Source organism: Aquarana catesbeiana, linkage group LG09 (assembly GCF_042186555.1).
Source record: "Aquarana catesbeiana isolate 2022-GZ linkage group LG09, ASM4218655v1, whole genome shotgun sequence".
In the NCBI taxonomy this organism is placed as follows: domain Eukaryota; kingdom Metazoa; phylum Chordata; class Amphibia; order Anura; family Ranidae; genus Aquarana; species Aquarana catesbeiana.
In genome coordinates, this window is record NC_133332.1 from 311,146,004 (window position 1) to 311,166,059 (window position 20,056).

General features: G+C 48.2%; 2 protein-coding genes across 3 annotated transcripts in view; one reads left to right on the forward strand and one right to left on the reverse strand.

Annotated features, from left to right (window-relative positions):
• Positions 1-205: 205 nt before the first annotated feature.
• Positions 206-11,375, reverse strand: NDUFA8 (NADH:ubiquinone oxidoreductase subunit A8). Its single transcript, XM_073600664.1, has 4 exons — positions 11,244-11,375; positions 8,254-8,417; positions 2,952-3,117; positions 206-449 (listed from the first exon to the last, which is right to left on the reverse strand). Exons 1-4 carry the CDS (start codon positions 11,292-11,294, stop codon positions 312-314), a joined length of 519 nt encoding a protein of 172 aa, XP_073456765.1. The 5' UTR covers positions 11,295-11,375; the 3' UTR covers positions 206-311.
• Positions 11,376-11,390: 15 nt separating this feature from the next.
• Positions 11,391-20,056, forward strand: part of MORN5 (MORN repeat containing 5) — a 41,979-nt gene continuing 33,313 nt past the window's right edge. For both annotated transcript variants that reach the window (XM_073600663.1, XM_073600662.1), the window contains exons 1-4: positions 11,391-11,644; positions 14,655-14,802; positions 17,285-17,396; positions 19,462-19,593. In XM_073600663.1, the coding sequence (XP_073456764.1) occupies positions 11,598-11,644; positions 14,655-14,802; positions 17,285-17,396; positions 19,462-19,593 (439 nt within the window). In that variant the 5' untranslated portion in view covers positions 11,391-11,597. The remainder of the gene's footprint in view (positions 11,645-14,654; positions 14,803-17,284; positions 17,397-19,461; positions 19,594-20,056) is intronic.

Below are 20,056 nucleotides of genomic sequence, written 5' to 3' on the forward strand. Positions count from 1 at the left end.
ACCCCGATCTGTGATCGACTGGCTCTTTACCCCGATCTGTGATCTGCTGTGACCTTAGGACACAGCTGATCACAGGTCCCTGCCGATGGGCACGGGAAGCGTGATCACAGGAGGACATCGATAGACGCCCTCCCGGAAATGTGCGACCGTGCTGTATCCATCATTTGGTTGGAAAAGAGACTAAAATAAGACAAAAGCAGACACATTTCAGGTTCATAATTTTATTCGGTTCTACAATAGATAATAAAACTGGTCCGAGGAAGGAAGACCAGCGAAGGATATCAGGAAGTGCACATGATCCACCAAACCATTCACCAGGGCCAGAAGAAGAGCTTACTACCAAATCTGGACGGCTTTAACTCTCCTTCAATAGGAGGATTGGGTAACGGTCTCTCCCTCGACTGGTATACGTTTTCTGGAAGAGGTCGGTCAGTTTTCACTTTTGTGACCTAATGTGGAAGAAAAAAAAACGAAGAAGCAACGTCTTAATGACCAGATATATATATATTTTTTTTTACAGGAACAATAGAGCTTTGCTCGCTAAAAGTAGGATATTATTATGTGTTGACTGTAACCCTGCAACAATACCGTCCCCAGGGGCCCATTCACACCTCTCCCTTCCTGTGCATTGCGTTACAGCTGGTGTAATCTTCTAAATGTTTTGCATTCTCTGGTTGCAGGATTTTCATAAAACTTTATTGTTCTGGATTTACATGCTAAAAGTCCCAACTGGAATCTCTATGATTAAGGCACGCTATAGGGTGAAATGCATCAGCAGGGGAGGTCCCAGGCATGTTCACGTGAAGCAATAAAGTTTTATGAAACACTGACATCATCAATGTGCGTCTGGTCTTGGTGACCAAGCCTTCTATATATGGGGAGCACGGATAAGCCCCCCCCCCTCAAAATTTCTTAATGGCTTTTTTGCATTCTTTTACAGTAATGCAAGATATGCAGTGAGGGGAAAAAGTATTTGATCCCCCTACTGATTTTGTACGCTTGCCCACCGAAAGAAACGATCAGTCTATTTTTAACGATCGATTTTAAAAGTGAGAGACGGAACAAAAATATCCAGAAAAACGCATTTCAAAAAAGTTAGAACTGGATGTGCATTTTAGTGAGTGAAATAAGTATTTGATCCCCTATCAATCAGCAAGGTTTCTGGCTCCCAGGCGTCTTCTATACAGGTAACGAGCTGAGATTAGGAGCACTCTCTTAAAAGGGAGTGCTCCTAATCTCAGCTTGTTACCTGTATAAAAGACACCTGTCCACAGAAGCAATCAGTCAGATTCCAATATCTTCATCATGGCCAAGACCAAAGAGCTGTCCAAGGATGTTGGGGACAAGATTGTAGACCTACACAAGGCTAGAATGGGCTACAAGACCATCGCCAAGCAGCTTGGTGAGAGGGTGACAACAGTTGGTGCGATTATTCGTTGGAGATGGATAGACTCCAAGGTAGTACCAGAATTTTTTGTGGCGGTATATGTTAGTTTATGTAATGCAGAGGCAAAATGCCTCGGGGGGGGGGGGGGGGGGGGATGTAAATTCCCCCCCCAAACTCGGCTCGATTTCTAGTCTCACATTTTCAATAAATGATTGTAAGCTCCCACCAAGGGCTGAATGAGAAGGAGCACCCGGTGTCCGAAATAATGCAACCCTTGGTGGGAGAATACAAACCGTAAATTAAATGCATGAGATTGTACACTTCGTGGTGATCTGCCGCCCCTGTCCCCCTCGAGGCCTTTTGCCTCTGCATTACACAATGCCTAAATTTGCTATTACAAAAAAATTATTGGTACTACTTTGAATTCCATCCATTTTCGCCATTCCGTTTCGGGGGGGGGCTGTCTTCTCCCTTCTTCAGGGTGGAGATGGACTTCAAGACAGTACCAGAATTTTTTGTGGTGGCAAATACAGCTTATGTAATGCAGAGGCAAAAGGCCTGGGGGGGGGGGTAATGTCAGGGCTGGGCTCAGCCCTTCCTTCTCTGAGCTGGCTGCTCAGCTAATTTCCAGCTCCTATCTCTTCACAGTTACTCAGCTGTTGATGATATCCTGCTCGTCAGTCCTGCCTACTTAAGCCGTCCAGTCCAGAGGATCTTTGCCTTTGCCTTGGTCAACATCACAGAAACGATCTCCTGCGATCCTGTTCAAGACTTGCTTTGCTGACATCCATTCTGGCTTCAGATCCTGCTTGCTGTTCCACTACATTGATCCCTGATGTTTGGCTTGTCTGACTATCCGTTCCGGTTACTGAACTTTGGCTACGTTTGTTCTTTTTACTTTTATTATTAAACAAGTGTGATTTAACTGTAAAAAAAAAAAAAAAAAAAAAAAAAAAAAGAACAAAACGTAGTCAAAACAGCCAAAGTTCAGTAACCGGAACGGATAGTCAGACAAGCCAAACGTCAGGGATCAATGTAGTGGAACAGCAAGCAGGATCTGGAGCCAGAATGGATTTCAGCAAAGCAAGTCTTGAACAGGATCGCAGGAGATCATTTCTGTGATGTTGACCAAGGCGAAGGCAGAGCTCATCTGGACTGGACGGCTTAAGTAGGCAGGACTGATGAGCAGGATCATCAACAGATGAGTAACTGTGGAGAGATAGGAGCTGGCAATTAGCCGACAGCTGAGCGGCCAGCTCAGAGAAGGAAGGGCTGATCCCAGCCCTGAAAGGTAATTCCCCTCAAATTCACTGGCTCGATCTGTACGTTCTCACACTTTCAATAAACGACTGTATTCGCCCACCGCGAGTTGCATATTTCGGACACTGGGTGCTCCTTCCTTCTCATTTAAGCATAGTTTCTAAACTCAGTAAGGTAGCATCCTAAGCCTCCAAAAGGGAGATCACCACCAATACCACATACCCGCAGAACCACCCAATAACGATCAGTAACTGTATGAACCGGTCCAGCGCGGTTTCCAGCCCCCCCAAAAAAAAAATCTCACCTTGGACAATTCCCCCAGGTCCGGGCGTATCCAGCCCAGCTTGTCAAAGACACAGTTATCAAAAGCGAGCTGCTGTTTACGACAATGGCGGAGTTCATGTTGGCCAGTATAGTCGAGACAAGTCCAATATTCTGTGAAAGGCTCCGCACAGTGGGCTTTAACTTTTCTGGAAAAAAAAAAAAAAAAAAAAAAATTAATAATAATAAAATATATATATATATATATATATATATATATATATATATATATATATATATATATAAATAAATAAATAAAATGAGCAACCTTTGTGTTACCTTTCCCTATATGGGGTGTGCTGCTCAGTCATTCACAGAGCGCTTTGCATTCAAATACAAAGCTTGCTCTGATTGGCTGAGCTGGAGAGGCAGGAGGGATTGACATCATGATCTTTGTCTCAGCCAAATCGCAGGAAGGCTTGTATTAATTCATAGAATGCAAACTTCCCTGCAAACTGGCTGAGCAGCGCTCAGTCCGACTCCATTTTATTCCAGACAAGAAGTTCAGGTCATACAGCTAGAACACAGCGCTGTATACTGTATGTAGCACTGAAAGCTGGCTGGCATACCATAGAGGTGATTGGGGACCCCAGAATGTCCCCAATCATCTCTATGGTATTCAAAACCGGAAGCGACAAGTACTTTGTCACTTTCAGTTTTAGTCTTTTGTTTTCTAACTGGGGAAAGCTTCCAATCAAACCGATCCGGGTTTGATCCAAAGCTTTCAAAAGGCAGAGAGATCTAATAGACCCCAGATGTCTCAGTAAAGAGGACCTGTCACTGCTTAGGATTATCAAAAGATGTTCCATGCGACAGCAAAAAAGTAAAAAAAACAAAACAAAAAAAAAACCCCACAATATTTAAACATAACAGCATAAAAATAAAACCTTTTTGAATAAAGTAATGTTATCATCGTGAACGTTAAACCATCTCCTGTCTGCAGTCTCTGACCGTTTCCTGTATCCTGTCTGCAGTCTCTGACCATCTCTTGTATCATGTCTGCAGTCTCTGACCATCTCCTGTATCATGTCTGCAGTCTCTGACCATCTCCTGTATCATGTCTGCAGTCTCTGACCATCTCCTGTATCATGTCTGCAGTCTCTGACCATCTCCTGTATCATGTCTGCAGTCTCTGACCATCTCCTGTATCATGTCTGCAGGCTCTGACCATCTCCTGTATCATGTCTGCAGGCTCTGACCATCTCCTGTATCCTGTCTGCAGTCTCTGACCATCTCCTGTATCCTGTCTGCAGTCTCTGACCATCTCCTGTATCATGTCTGCAGTCTCTGACCATCTCCTGTATCATGTCTGCAGTCTCTGACCATCTCCTGTATCATGTCTGCAGTCTCTGACCATCTCCTGTATCATGTCTGCAGTCTCTGACCATCTCCTGTATCATGTCTGCAGTCTCTGACCATCTCCTGTATCATGTCTGCAGTCTCTGACCATCTCCTGTATCATGTCTGCAGTCTCTGACCATCTCCTGTATCATGTCTGCAGTCTCTGACCATCTCCTGTATCATGTCTGCAGTCTCTGACCATCTCCTGTATCATGTCTGCAGTCTCTGACCATCTCCTGTATCATGTCTGCAGTCTCTGACCATCTCCTGTATCATGTCTGCAGTCTCTGACCATCTCCTGTATCATGTCTGCAGTCTCTGACCATCTCCTGTATCATGTCTGCAGTCTCTGACCATCTCCTGTATCATGTCTGCAGTCTCTGACCATCTCCTGTATCATGTCTGCAGTCTCTGACCATCTCCTGTATCATGTCTGCAGTCTCTGATCATCTCCTGTATCATGTCTGCAGTCTCTGACCGTCTCCTGTATCATGTCTGCAGTCTCTGACCGTCTCCTGTATCATGTCTGCAGTCTCTGACCATCTCCTGTATCATGTCTGCAGTCTCTGACCGTCTCCTGTATCATGTCTGCAGTCTCTGACCGTCTCCTGTATCATGTCTGCAGTCTCTGACCATCTCCTGTATCATGTCTGCAGTCTCTGACCGTCTCCTGTATCATGTCTGCAGTCTCTGACCGTCTCCTGCATCATGTCTGCAGTCTCTGACCGTCTCCTGCATCATGTCTGCAGTCTCTGACCGTCTCCTGCATCATGTCTGCAGTCTCTGACCGTCTCCTGCATCATGTCTGCAGTCTCTGACCATCTCCTGTATCATGTCTGCAGTCTCTGACCGTCTCCTGCATCATGTCTGCAGTCTCTGACCGTCTCCTGCATCATGTCTGCAGTCTCTGACCATCTCCTGTATCATGTCTGCAGTCTCTGACCGTCTCCTGCATCATGTCTGCAGTCTCTGACCGTCTCCTGCATCATGTCTGCAGTCTCTGACCATCTCCTGTATCATGTCTGCAGTCTCTGACCGTCTCCTGCATCATGTCTGCAGTCTCTGACCGTCTCCTGCATCATGTCTGCAGTCTCTGACCATCTCCTGCATCATGTCTGCAGTCTCTGACCGTCTCCTGTTGCCCCTGTTAAGGAGATTAACCCTCTCTAACTGTCCTGCTTACCTTATCACCGAAAGTAAATCTGGGTTATCACCAAACCATTAATAGAGGGGAAATCTTCCAATAGTGTCGACCAGGCATTGGACTTCCTCTCACTTCCTGTTTTAGCTATGGAACAGGAAGTGAAGGGAAATCTCCCCAATGGGACACAGATGGCAATACCATTATTATATACCTGACAGGGGTTATAACCCTCCCTTTCCCTATCCAAAATGAAAAACTTTTTGCCTTTAGTTCCACTTTAATTCAATGGCTAATTAAAGTGGAACTTTAGTCAGAACATTAAATCGTACTAGATCCCATCAGGCTGGCCCCTTTTGCAGGTATAGCTATGTAAAACATAAAAAGTAGGTGCCTATACAGTATAAAATCCATTAATACATTGTCTCACCCTGCTCGGAACATGCTCAGTTGCTATTTTTTGGCACAGTGCCAAAAATAGGAGCCACTAGAGGCTGAATTGCCAACAGCCTAAACATTTACTGCTGTTGAGGGGCTCTGGGCTTCAGCAAAATGGCCGCCTCCAGCAAGAAGAAACAGGAACAATGCTGGAGGCAAATTTACAGCACACACTGGTTTTGGTAGTATTAATATTATTGTAGAATTTATGTTTCTTACCCGTTATGGGTAAAGTTCCACTTTAACCACTTGCCTACCGGGCACTTTCTCCCTCTTCCAGACCAATTTTCAGCGCTGTCACACTTTGAATGACAATTGCGCGGTCATGCAACACTGTACACATTACATTTTTATCTTTTTTTTAAATAACCCGCTGTGTACTCCGTGCCCACGGGTCCTGCGGACTCTATGTCCGCCGGAGGCCCGCGATCGTGTCACGGAGCCGCAGAACGGGGAGATTCCTATGTAAACAAGGCATTTCCCTGTTCTGCCTAGTGACATGACAGAGATCACTGCTCCCTGTGATCGGGAGCAGTGATCGCTGTCATGTCAGTGGTAGCCCCTCCCCCCCCACAGTTAGAATCACTCCCTAGGACACACTTAACCCCTTCATCGCCCACCTAGTGTTTAACCCCTTCCCTGCCAGTGTCATTTACACAGTAATCAGTGCATTTTTATAGAGATGATCGCTGTATAAATGACAATGGTCCCAAAATAGTGTCAAAAGTGTCCGATGTGTCCGTCATAATGTCGCAGTCACGATAAAAATCGCAGATCGCCACCCTTTATATTACTAATAAAAAAAAAAAAAAATTAATAATAAAAATGCCATAAACCTATCCCCTATTTTGTAGATGCTATAACTTTTGCGCAAACCAATCAATATACGCTTATTGGGATTTTTTTTTTTTTTTTTTTACCAAAAACATGAAGAATACATATCAGCCTAAACTGAGAAAGAAATTTAGTTTTTTTTTTTATATATTCTTGGGGATATTTATTATAGCGAAAAGTAAAAAATATTGCTTTTTTTTTCAAAATTGTCGCTCTTTTTTTTTTATTTATAGCGCAAAAAATATAAACCGCAGAGGTGATCAAATACCACTAAAAGGAAGCTCTATTTGTGGGGAAAAAAGGACGTCAATTTTGTTTGTGTGCAACGTCGCACGACCGCGCAATTGTCAGTTAAAGCGCTGTATTGCAAAAAGTGCTCTGGTCAGGCAGGGGGTAAAAATCTTCCGGGGCTGAAGTGGTTCAATTAATCACTACTGGGGTTTTTTATTTTTTGCTAAACAAACGAAAAAAAGAAGATCGACATTTTTGAAAAAAGAAACAGCTTTTTTTTTAGTTTCGGTTATAAAATTTTACAAATAAGTAACGTTTTTTTCCTGCACTAATGGGCAATAAGGCGGCTGCACTGATGTGCGACGAGGCGGCTGCGCTGACAGGCAAACGAGGCGGCTGCACTTTTTCCTGCACTAATGGGCAATAAGGCGGCTGCACTGAAATGCGACGAGGCGGCTGCGCTGACGGGCAAACGAGGCGGCTGCGCTGACGGGCAAACGAGGCGGCTGCGCTGACGGGCAAGCGAGGCGGCTGCACTTTTTCCTGCACTAATGGGCAATAAGGCGGCTGCACTGAAATGTGACGAGGTGGCTGCGCTGACGGGCAAACGAGGCGGCTGCGCTGACGGGCAAACGAGGCGGCTGCGCTGACGGGCAAACGAGGAGGCTGCGCTGACGGGCAAACGAGGAGGCTGCGCTGACGGGCAAACGAGGAGGCTGCGCTGACGGGCAAACGAGGAGGCTGCGCTGACGGGCAAACGAGGAGGCTGCGCTGACGGGCAAACGAGGAGGCTGCGCTGACGGGCAAACGAGGCGGCTGCACTGACGGGCAAACGAGGAGGCTGCACTGACGGGCAAACGAGGCGGCTGCACTGATCATTTGAGTACATGTTATGCATGAGGAAAGTATTGCCAATAAGCGGCCAGTCTGTTTACATTGTGATCAGCTGTGATTGGACACAGCTGATCACATGGTAAAGGGCTGCTGTGATTGGCCTGTTACCCCGTTGTGTGATCAGCTGTGTCCAAGGGACACAGCGATCATAGAGCACGCTGGAAGCGCACCCCAGTGGTGGTGGTTCCGGAAGGATTTCCATGGACGCCCTCCCGGAACAACAGAGCCACGCTGTAGCTATCTTTTGGCTATGGCGCGGTAAGGAAGTGGTTAAGCAAGAGGAGTTGGCAAATCCCATCCAAAACTAAAATGTCAATGTTGTCTGCCCCTGTGAGGTTCATGACCCTGTAGCAAATGGCAGAGGCACAAGTCGGACAGATCATTAAAGGATGTGATCAGACAATACCTGAAGAACTCCATGGCGCACTCATTGACTCTCTTGCCCTCTTTCAGACATTTTCTTGGGTCCTTCTCCTCCCAGCGACACAACATGAACTCTTTGTTGGCTTTGTCACACTGAGACCCATAGTGGTGGGCAGCAGCCTTCAGCACGGCAGAACTCACATTGATCTGAAGAGTTATAGAAACTGGTATTAAAACAGAACATAAGAAAAAAAAAAAAAAAAAACACACATACAAAACCAAAAAATATAACTGCAAAGAAAACAAAAAAGCACCACAGGTCCATCCATTGATGTCTAAATACCTGTATTAGCTTGCTCAATAAAATCGTACAGGAATATAAAACCTCTTCTTTAATCCTTGCATTCCAGCTTCTCTGCTCCTCCCATGAGAGAAGCCCGATTTGTAGGCATTACCCATCCTGAACTCTGATGTCACCAGCTCAGGTTTAGTGAGCGTACCTGGGAGAAGGGGTGCACCAGCTAGAAGGTTCCCTCCAAATTCCCCAGCTCAACCCTTTCTGTCTTTTCATTGGCCATTAGGACGCAGGTGTCCTGGCCGCACAAGGTTACTGGCTGCTGGGATGCAAGTTGCAGGGCTGGAGAGTGTCATACAAGGCTGGGATGCAGGTGGCTGGGTTGCACAGTGTCAATGGACAATAGAACCCAGGATGCAGGGCTGCACAGTCACTGGTTGCTAGGACCCAGGTGGCCGGCCTCAAATTATTCTCGGTTGATATGACACAAGTGACTGAGTGTCAGTGTCACTGGTTGCCAGGAAGCAGGTGGCACATTACCCTTGGTTGATAGGACACAGGTGGCCAGGCTGCACAGCGTCATTGGTTCCTAGGATGGATATAGTCGGGCTGCACAGTGTCATCGGTTGCTAGGACGCAAGCAACACATTCTTCTTGGTTGATAGGACACAGGTGGACAGGCCACACAGGGTCATTGGTTCCTAGGATGCATATAGTCAGGCGTGTCATTCCTTGCTGGGATGCAGGTGGCTGGGCTGCACATCATTCTTCGTTGCTAGGACGCATGTGACTGAGACGCACAGTGTCACTGGTTGCTAGGACGCAAGCGGCTTATCCTTGGTTGAAAGGACACAGGTGGCCAGGCCGCACAGCGTCATTGGTTGCTGGGACTCAGGTGACCGGGCCACCGAATGTCATTGGTTGCTAGGATGCAGGCGGCACGTTTTTCTTGGTTGATAAAGACACAGGTGGCCAGGCCACACAGTGTTATTGGTTCCTAGGATGGACATAGTCGGGCTGCACAGTGTCATTGGTTGCTAGGACGCAAGCAACACATTTTTGTAGGTTGTTAGAACACAGGTGAACAGGCCACACAGGGTCATTGGTTCCTAGGATGCATATGGTCAGGCAGCACAGTGTCATCGGTTGCTGGGACGCAGGCGGCTGGGATGCACATCATCCTTGGTTGCTAGGACGTGGGCGACTGAGACGCAAAGTGTCACTGGTTGCTAGGACGCAGGCGGCTTATTGTCCTTGGTTGAAAGGACACAGGTGGCCAGGTTCCTAGGATGCTAATTGTTGGGCTGCACAATGTCGCTGGTTGCTAGGGTGCAGGTTGGCCAAACTGACTGGTATCATTGAGCGAGAGGACATAGGCGACTGGGCCAATTATGGGTTGATAGGATGCAGGTAACAGGGCTGCACGTAGTTGTTAGGTCGCAGGTGGCTAGGTCACTGGTCGCTAGGACGTGGAGGTGCGTCCTGTCATTGGTCGCCAGGACGTGCGTCCTGTCATTGGTCGCCAGGACGTGCGTCCTGTCATTGGTCGCCAGGACGTGCGTCCTGTCATTGGTCGCTAGGGCGTGGAGGTGCGTCCTGTCATTGGTCGCTAGGGCGTGGAGGTGCGTCCTGTCATTGGTCGCTAGGGCGTGGAGGTGCGTCCTGTCATTGGTCGCTAGGGCGTGGAGGTGCGTCCTGTCATTGGTCGCTAGGGCGTGGAGGTGCGTCCTGTCATTGGTCGCTAGGGCGTGGAGGTGCGTCCTGTCATTGGTCGCTAGGGCGTGGAGGTGCGTCCTGTCATTGGTCGCTAGGGCGTGGAGGTGCGTCCTGTCATTGGTCGCTAGGGCGTGGAGGTGCGTCCTGTCATTGGTCGCTAGGGCGTGGAGGTGCGTCCTGTCATTGGTCGCTAGGGCGTGGAGGTGCGTCCTGTCATTGGTCGCTAGGGCGTGGAGGTGCGTCCTGTCATTGGTCGCTAGGGCGTGGAGGTGCGTCCTGTCATTGGTCGCTAGGGCGTGGAGGTGCGTCCTGTCATTGGTCGCTAGGGCGTGGAGGTTCGTCCTGCCATTGGTCGCTAGGGCGTGGAGGTTCGTCCTGCCATTGGTCGCCAGGACGTGCGTCCTGCCATTGGTCGCCAGGACGTGCGTCCTGCCATTGGTCGCTGCTAGAATGCGGAGGTGCGTCCTATCATTGGTCGCCAGGACGTGGAGGTGCGTCCTGCCATTGGTCGCCCGGACGTGGAGGTGCGTCCTGCCATTGGTCGCCCGGACGTGGAGGTGCGTCCTGCCATTGGTCGCCCGGACGTGGAGGTGCGTCCTGCCATTGGTCGCCCGGACGTGGAGGTGCGTCCTGCCATTGGTCGCCCGGACGTGCGTCCTGCCATTGGTCGCCCGGACGTGGAGGTGCGTACTGCCATTGGTCGCCAGGACGTGGAGGTGCGTCTTGTCATTGGTTGCTGAGATGTAAGTGGCCGGGCTGAACAGCGCTGATTGGACAGAGAAGCGTGTCCTGTGATTGGTTGAGGGGGTTCAGGTGGCCAGTCTGCACCTTAAAGGGCCCCTGTCACTTATCCTCTGAATAGAGAAGGTGACAGGACCTCATTATAATGTTCTTATCACCTGTATAGGAAACGTCCTGCAGACACAGGATAACATATTGTGCACCTTATACCCCCTAACACTCCCCTCCCCCACCTTCTCCAGGCTTTGTATACCCCCCCATCCCCCACACACTTCACCCACCTCCCGGACCTCCAGCTCCTCCGCTGGAGGTAAGTCCACAGTCCCGGGCATGGCCGCCTCTGTCCCGGGAAGGTCAGCTCACCCGCGCATGCGCCACACCGTCTCCTCTCACTGCACGTCGCGACGCGCAACGTCATCACGCCCTGTCCCCCCTTTACCTCAAAAACTAACCTGGATGATAGAATTCGGAATAATCCGCGTCCGTTATATTTGTGGTCGGTCTCTGACGCGGCCAGTGTCCGGTTTGTCTAAATTTGTTCCGTCGGGAATTTCCGAGCCGCCGGTGGCGTCACGTGACCCCGGTTTTACGTAGTGAGGCGTCCTGCGTTGCCCTGGTAACGCCGCGGCCTGAGGATGGAGTACACGGGCAGCCGGTACCGAGGGGAGATGAGGGAGGACAGGTACGGGGAGAGCCGTGTGAGCGGGGCGGGATGGGGATTAGTTCATGTGAGGGTGGGGGAGAAATAAACAGACACTGAGTGAAAATAGCTGCACCCCCCCCTGTTCTCACTCAATGGTTCTTCCCACCTGTAGTGACACATGAGGCAGTGGGAGAAACCATTGCATGAAGGGGGGGTCAGGTATTGGACACAATCAGCCTGCCAATTGCGCTTGTGAATGTTACAGCTTCCCGCTCAAGGCTCGCCGGTTGCTAAGATGCCGGCAGGAGTCCTAGCAACCAGTGCCCTATCCCCAAGTCGCATTCAGCTGCCAGCTGGGAGAGTCCCTGACCCGCAGCTGAATGTAAACAAAGAGGAAAAGGATGTCGGCTGATGTGGTTAACCTCTTGCCGCCCACGTAACGCAAAGAGGGCGCAGGCCTAAACATACTTGCCAACATTCTCAAAACATTTTTAGCGACACTTTTTTTCCCCCTGTATGCGGAGTATTATTTTAATTAGGGGAGGGGGATTCATTTTGTAGGCGTGGTCTAGTAGGAGGGGGAAAATGGGCGTGGTTTAAATGACACCAAAAAATTGGGCTTGGCTTAAAGGGTGTGTGGTTAAATAGAGTCAGAGGTGACTTACATAGTGGAGAATGTGGTAATATATAGGGAAAGAAAAAAAGAGAAAGGAATGGAGGGAGAGAGAAAGAGAGATGGAGAGAGCGGGGGGGGGGGGGATGAAGAGAGAAAGAAAGAGACAGAAAGAAGGAAAGGAGAAGGAAAGAAAGAGGGGCGGGGGGGGGAGAGAAAGAAGGATGGAGGGAGAGAGAGAATTAAAGAAAGAGAAGGAAAGAAAGAGGGATGGAGGGAGAGAGAAGGAAGGATGGAAGGAGAGAGAAAGAAAGAGGGACGAAGGGAGAGAAAAAGAAAGAGGGAGAAAGAAAGAAAAAGAGAAGGAGAAAGAAGGTGGAGGGGGAGAGAAAGAAAGAAAGAGGGAGAGAGAAAGAAATAGGGATGGAGGGAGAGAGAAATAAAGAGGGAGGGAGGGAGAACAAAAGAAAGAGGGATGGAGAGAGCGGGAGGGAGAAGGAAAGGAAAGGAAAGAAAGAGGAATGGAGGGAGAGAGAAAGAAAGAGAAGGAAAGAAAGAGGGATCAGGGGAAAGAGAAAGAAGGATGGAGGGAGAGAGAACGAAAGAAGGATGGAGTAAGAGAGAAGGGAAAAAAAAGAGAAGGAAAGAAAGCGAGACGGAGGGAGAGAGAAAGAAAGAAATAGGGATGGAGGGAGACAGAAATAATGAGGGATGGAGAGAGCGGGAGGGAGAAAGTAAAAAGGAAGGAAGGAAAGGAGAAGGAAAGAAAGAGGGGTGGGGGGGGGAGAAAGAGGGATGGAGGGAGAGAGAGAATTAAAGAAAGAGAAGGAAAGAAAGAAGGACAGAGGGAGAGAGGAAGAAAGAGGGATGGAGGGAGAGAGAAGGAAAGAAAGCGGAATGGAAGGAAAGAGAAAGAAGGATGGAAGGTGAGAGAAAGAAAGAAAGAAAGAGGGACAAAGGGAGAGAGAAAGAAAGAGGGAGAAAGAAAGAAAAAGAGAAGGAAAAAAAGAGAAAGAAGGTGGAGGGAGAGAGAAAGAAAGAAAGAAAGAAAGAAAGAGGGAGAGAGAAAGAAAGAAGTAGAGATGGAGGGAGAGAGAAATAAAGAGGGAGGGAGGGAGAAAGAAAGAGAGATGGAGAGAGAAAGAAAGAGGGATGGAGAGAGCGGGAGGGAGAAAGAAAGAAGGAAGGAAAGGAAAGGAAAGAAAGAGGAACGGAGGGAGAAAGAGAAGGACAGAAAGAGGGATCAGGGGAAAGAGAAAGAAGGATGGAGGGAGAGAGAAAGAAAGAATGAAGGATGGAGGGAGAGAGAAAGAAAGAATGAAGGATGGAGGGAGAGAGAAAGAAATAGGGATGGAGGGAGACAGAAATAACGAGGGATGGAGAGAGCGGGAGGGAGAAAGTAAAAAGGAAGGAAGGAAAGGAGAAGGAAAAAAAGAGGGGTGGGGGGGGGAGAAAGAGGGATGGAGGGAGAGAGAGAATTAAAGAAAGAGAAGGAAAGAAAGAAGGACAGAGGGAGAGAGGAAGAAAGAGGGATGGAGGGAGAGAGAAGGAAAGAAAGCGGAATGGAGGGAAAGAGAAAGAAGGATGGAAGGTGAGAGAAAGAAAGAAAGAGGGACAAAGGGAGAGAGAAAGAAAGAGGGAGAAAGAAAGAAAAAGAGAAGGAAAAAAAGAGAAAGAAGGTGGAGGGAGAGAGAAAGAAAGAAAGAAAGAAAGAAAGAAAGAGGGAGAGAGAAAGAAAGAAGTAGAGATGGAGGGAGAGAGAAATAAAGAGGGAGGGAGGGAGAAAGAAAGAGAGATGGAGAGAGAAAGAAAGAGGGATGGAGAGAGCGGGAGGGAGAAAGAAAGAAGGAAAGGAAAGGAAAGAAAGAGGAACGGAGGGAGAAAGAGAAGGACAGAAAGAGGGATCAGGGGAAAGAGAAAGAAGGATGGAGGGAGAGAGAAAGAAAGAATGAAGGATGGAGGGAGAGAGAAAGAAATAGGGATGGAGGGAGACAGAAATAACGAGGGATGGAGAGAGAGAAAGAAAAAGGGAAAGGAAAGAAAGAGGGAGAGAGAAAGAAAGAAAGAAAGAGAGACGGAGGGAGAGAGAAAGAAAGAGGGATGGGTGAGAGAGAAGGAAAGAAAAAGGGAAGGAAAGAAAGTGGGACGGGGGGAAAGAGAAAGAAGGATGGAGGGAGAGAGAAAAAAAAGGAGAAAGAAGGATGGAGGGAGAGAAAGGAAGGGAGAGAGAAAGAAAAAAAAAGTAAAAGTAAGAAAGAAAAAAAGAATTAGGGATGGAGGGAGAGAGAAGGAAAGAAAAGGAAAGAAAGAAAGAGGGATGGAGTGAAAAAGAAAGAAAGAAAAAAAAAAAGAGAGGATTGGTAATGCGCAATATGTTACATGTTTTTGTTTTGGGGTTTGGATAGACTGTAACTATTTAGTTTTTCCCTCCTATAGATTGGAGGGTAAAGGAGAATATACCCTCCCTACAGAAACCCGCTATGAAGGAGAGATGAAGGACGGAATGTTCCATGGTCGAGGAACTCTGTACTTCCCGAATGGAAGTAAATATGAAGCTCAGTGGGATTGCGGTATAGCGCTGGAGGTAAGATACATTCAGTGACAGTGAAGGACTGTGTGACCCCGTCTGTGTACTTGGGGTGCTGCTCCAAGCGGCCATTCAATCCATTCCGGTAACCCACCGTACCTGGGTGCCGGCATCCATAGGGCCCATCCAGGCCTCGTGTACAAAGTGTAGTTGAAAGACACTGCACACCTCAACAGCCTGTGCAGCAAATTGAAATAGAAAGCAACCTCAGCCTAGGCTTCTCTCAGGCCACACCCACCGACGCGTTTCGTCCTGCCTACAGGGATTAGTCATAGAGGTGTGGTGTTTTTCAAATACATTTCGTGGTGAAGGACTATGTGTTCTCATTTTCTGGTGTATTTTTATTATATAAACAGGGACTTATTCTCACCATGTGTGCGGACTGGCTTTTCTCTGTAAAGAACAACCCAGGTCATCGTTCACTGCCCAGCAAAATTGACACTTTGACAAACACTAAAAGTAACTGTTTTAGCATACTGCAAGTGTGAACGGGCCATAACAGTAAATCAGGGAGGTGCCAACAGCACTGCCATGGGCAGGGAATGAAATAATTGCAATGAATAGGGGGAGGGCCCACAACGCAGAGGTGGGTGGGGACTTGAGACATAGCAATATAGGAGGGGACGGTCAACAATGCTGAGGTCCGCAGGGAGTGGAATCATTGCACTGATTGAGGGGGATGGGGTGAACCTGACAATACTGAGGTGGGCGGGGGACTTGAATCATTACACTGAATGAGGGAAGGGCCAACAACGCTGAAGTGGGCGGGGACTTGAATCATTGCAATGAATAAGGGGATGGCCGACAACGCTGAGGTGGGCAGGGACTTGAGTCATTGCAATGAATGAGGGGAGGGCCTCAGGGGCGGCTGGTGAAGTTTTAGGATGGGAGGGCACCAGACCCACGCCCTTCCTTTTAGACCCCTCCCTCTTCTCATAAGCCCCACCCCTTATAGAATCCACCCACTCCGTTCCCTCTGTTCCACCTATGGAGTCAGGAGTATACAGCCCAGCATCACTGATAGGGTATACAGGCCAGCATCACCCATAGGGTATACAGGCCAGCATCACCCATAGGGTATACAGGCCAGCATCACCCATAGGGTATACAGGCCAGCATCACCCATAGGGTATACAGCCCAGCACCACCGATAGGGTATACAGCCCAGCACCGCAGATAGGGTATACAGCCCAGCACCGCAGATAGGGTATACAGCCCAGCACCGCAGATAGGGTATACAGCCCAGCACCGCAGATAGGGTATACAGCCCAGCACCGCAGATAGGGTATACAGCCCAGCACCGCAGATAGGGTATACAGCCCAGCACCGCAGATAGGGTATACAGCCCAGCACCGCAGATAGGGTATACAGCCCAGCACCGCAGATAGGGTATACAGCCCAGCACCGCAGATAGGGTATACAGCCCAGCACCGCAGATAGGGTATACAGCCCAGCACCGCAGATAGGGTATACAGCCCAGCACCGCAGATAGGGTATACAGCCCAGCACCGCAGATAGGGTATACAGCCCAGCACCGCAGATAGGGTATACAGCCCAGCACCGCAGATAGGGTATACAGCCCAGCACCGCAGATAGGGTATACAGCCCAGCACCGCAGATAGGGTATACAGCCCAGCACCGCAGATAGGGTATACAGCCCAGCACTCTCTCAGAACCTACCAATCCAGCCGAGAGATGAAAGAAGGCGCCGCTCGGGCCATGCGTTCCATCCATGGAGCCACCGCGTCACTTCTGGTTTCCCACTGGCACAGAGAAACCGGAAGTGATGCCGCAGCTCAGAGAAAAACACTGCCCATGTCCTACGGCGGTGCCAATAGGAAAACCACACAACAGGGAGAATGACCAATAAAGGAGTGTTGCATCGCATTGCTTTGTGCCACAAACACTCAGAAAATCAGACAAATTAAGCGTCTCACCTGCAATCGCATGGTTGCATAGACGTCACGCTGCCCATAGTGCACTGTGTCCGGTGCACATTTTTTTTTTTTGTGACTAGCTTATGGACAGGTCGCCACTGGAGGGCCGACAACGCTGAGGTGTGCAAGGACTTGAATCATTGCAATGAATGAGAGTATTACTTACAATGCTGCGGGGAGCGGGGACTTTTGGGGAGTGATGTCACAGCAAGTGGCTTACTGTAGGTGCAGTCAACAGTGCAAGCTGGGTGGGAGGAGCTATAGGGGGCTTTTTTGGTACTTTTCATTGGGTGGCAAGAATTTCAATGGCGACTAGAAAGTGTTATCGGCATTCCACCAGAAATATAACACAGCTGGATACTGGCAGGATCAACAGGTCTTTGCAATGGGTTATAAATTGAGGTTAACATGGCCATGATATCAGTGTTTATTAGAGGTACTACACCACACACATACACCTTTTTGCTTTTGGCTGGAGAAACGGTTTGAGTTTTCATGCAGGTTACATTGTTTCTGTTTAATCCTTTTTCAAAATTCAACAGGGAAAATACACTTTTGCTGACGGACTTCAGTATGAAAAGGAGAAATGGCCGTACTGTGATGGCTACGACAGAAGATTTTATACTGAAATTTGCCATGGATTAAAACCTGCAGGTAAAGTTTCATTCAATATCATCCTGTGTCCCTGTCCCACCAGGACTGACGGGCGGTGAGAGATCTGTCTGTCCTCGTGCAATTCGCCACCCTGCTGAGACCTTTTCTCCGACTCTGCTGGCTAATGGTGGTGGACGCCTTCCTTGGCTGTTGATCATGCACATATCTTCATACACGGTACAAATCAGCGTTGACAATTAGGAGTGCTTGTTGTCACTCTCCACTTAACCTTTACATGGTCTATTATTGGGCAGCAAAACTCCAATCTATCAAATCTAAGGCCAGATTTTTATTAAGAACAATAGGTACCTGCCTTTAGGTGCTGCTGTGGGGGCTGGGAATGCTCTGGCCTCTGCAGACCAAAATTATGAGTTCAGCTGTATCCAGAGAAGGGTACTATTAATGCTACAGCATACAAAGAAATTGTAGCAGGTGCGCGCTTCCAACCTTGTACCAACGTTCTGTTGAAGGCTCTTTTCTGTTTTAGCATGACTGTGCCCCTGTGTACAAAGCCAGTTTCATATAGATAGGGGTTGCGCACTTTGGTGTGGAGGAACTGGAGTGGCCTGCACAGAACCCTGACCTCAACCCTACTGAACACCTTTGGGATTAATTGGAATGCCCATTGTGTGCCAGGTCTTCTCATCCAACATCAATACCTGACCTCAACTCTACTGAACACCTTTGGGATCGACCTCAACCCCACTGAACACCTATGGGATCAAGTCTCCTTACCCAACATCAGTACCTGAACTCAATCCTACTGAGCACCTTTGGGATCAGGTCTTCTCATCCAACATCAGAACCTGACCTCAACCCCACTGAACACCTATGGGATCAAGTCTCCTTACCCAACATCAGTATCTGAACTCAATCCTACTGAGCACCTTTGCGATCATGTCTTCTCATCCAAAATGAGTACCTGACCTCAACCCTACTGAGCACTTTTGGGGTCAGGTCTTCTCTTCCAAAACCAGTATCTGACCTCAACCCTACTGAGTATTTCTGGGATCAGGTCTTCTCCTCCAACATCAATACCTGACCTCACCCCTACTGAACACCTTCAGAATCAGGTCTTCTCATCCAACATCAGTACCTGACCTTAACCCTACTGGACACCTTTGGGATCAGGTCTTCTCATCCAATATAAATACATGGCTTGAACCCTACTAAACACATTTGGGATCAGGTCTCCTTACCCAACATCAGTACCCGAACTCAACCCTACTGAACACCTTTGGGATGAATTGGAATGCCCATTGTGTGCCAGGTCTTCTCATCCAACAACAAAACCTGACCTCATCCCTACTGAATACCTTTAAGATCTCGTCTTCTCATCCAACTCCAGCACCTGAACTTAACCCTTCTGAGCACCTTTGGGGTCAGGTCTCATCCAACATCAGTACCTGACCTCAACCCTACTGAATGCCTTTAGGATCTGGTCTTAACTCAACCTTACTGAACACCTTTGGGAAGAATTGGAATGTCCATTGTGTGCCAGGTCTTCTCATCCAATATCCATACCTGACCTCAACCCTACTGAACACCTTTGAGATCAGGTTTTCTCATCCAATATCAGTATCTGGCCTGAACCCTACTGAACACCTTTGGGGTCAGGTCTTCCCATCCAACACCAGTACCTGAACTTAACCCTTCTGAGCACCTTTGGGGTCAGGTCTTCTTATCCAACTCCTCAACCCTACTGAACACCTTTGGTATGAATTGGAACACCGACTGTGTGCCAGGTCTTCTCCAACATTAGTACCCAACCTCATAAATAAACTCAGGTTCTCACAGACAACATCTTGTAGAAAGTCTTCCCAGTAGAGTGGTGTTTGTGGTTAGGTGGGAACCCAACTCCATATTAATGAGGTTCATGGTTTTGGAATGGAATGTCCAACAAGCTCATATAGGTGTGATAGTCAGGTGTTTATAGCTACAAATAAAAGTATTTTTTTTTAATTTTTACATTAATGCAGAGAATGCATGAGCCTGAAGCCTTTACAACCACTTTAAACCTGTGTAAGGAGAAATCAGCAACCTTTTGTTCTTATTTCCCTCTTAGGTCGCTCCCAGCTCACAAATTTAGATCCCTCTCGACAAATTCCGGAAGGCTGTTATGATTGCGGTGATGGATTTTATGACCCAGTCAGTCGTGTGGTGAATGACTACCAGCACAGATTCCTTCGAAATGCAGGTCAGACTATAAGATTGTTGCATTCTGTTTTCTATTGTTAAAGCTGAGCATGACCTCAACCCTACTGAACACCTTTGGGGTCAGGTCTTCTCATCCAATATCAGTACCTGGCCTAAACCCTACTGAACACCTTTCGGGTCAGGTCTTCTCATCCAACACCAGTAACTGAACTCAACCCTTCTGAGCACCTTTGGGGGAACTCTGGGCAAACAGCTAAACACACCGATCAAAATGCCTATATGGGAGCTCTATCTGGCTGTGCAGGAAGTATGCACTGCGGCACCATGCAGTCTCGTGCTGCAATTTGGGGGTGCCTTTAACACTGTGTTGGCACCCACAGCAGATCGCCAAGGCAGTCGCATTTTAAACACAATGCAGGAAACGCATACAGAATGCACCTTTCCCCCTGTTCTGGTGTGAACCGGCGCTGAAGAGTCCTAAACTTTTATCCTGGGTGCTCCTC

What these genes read in the sequence shown, in the direction of transcription:
- NDUFA8 (XM_073600664.1), bottom strand. Translation starts at nt 11,294, where the DNA reads ATGCCCGGGACTGTGGACTTACCTCCAGCGGAGGAGCTGGAGGTCCGG. An exon ending in AGGAGCTGGAGGTCCGGGAG is followed by an intron (nt 8,418 to 11,243) that starts GTGGGTGAAGTG and finishes ATAACTCTTCAG; the next exon opens with ATCAATGTGAGTTCTGCCGT. An exon ending in TGCGCCATGGAGTTCTTCAG is followed by an intron (nt 3,118 to 8,253) that starts GTATTGTCTGAT and finishes TTTTTTTTCCAG; the next exon opens with AAAAGTTAAAGCCCACTGTG.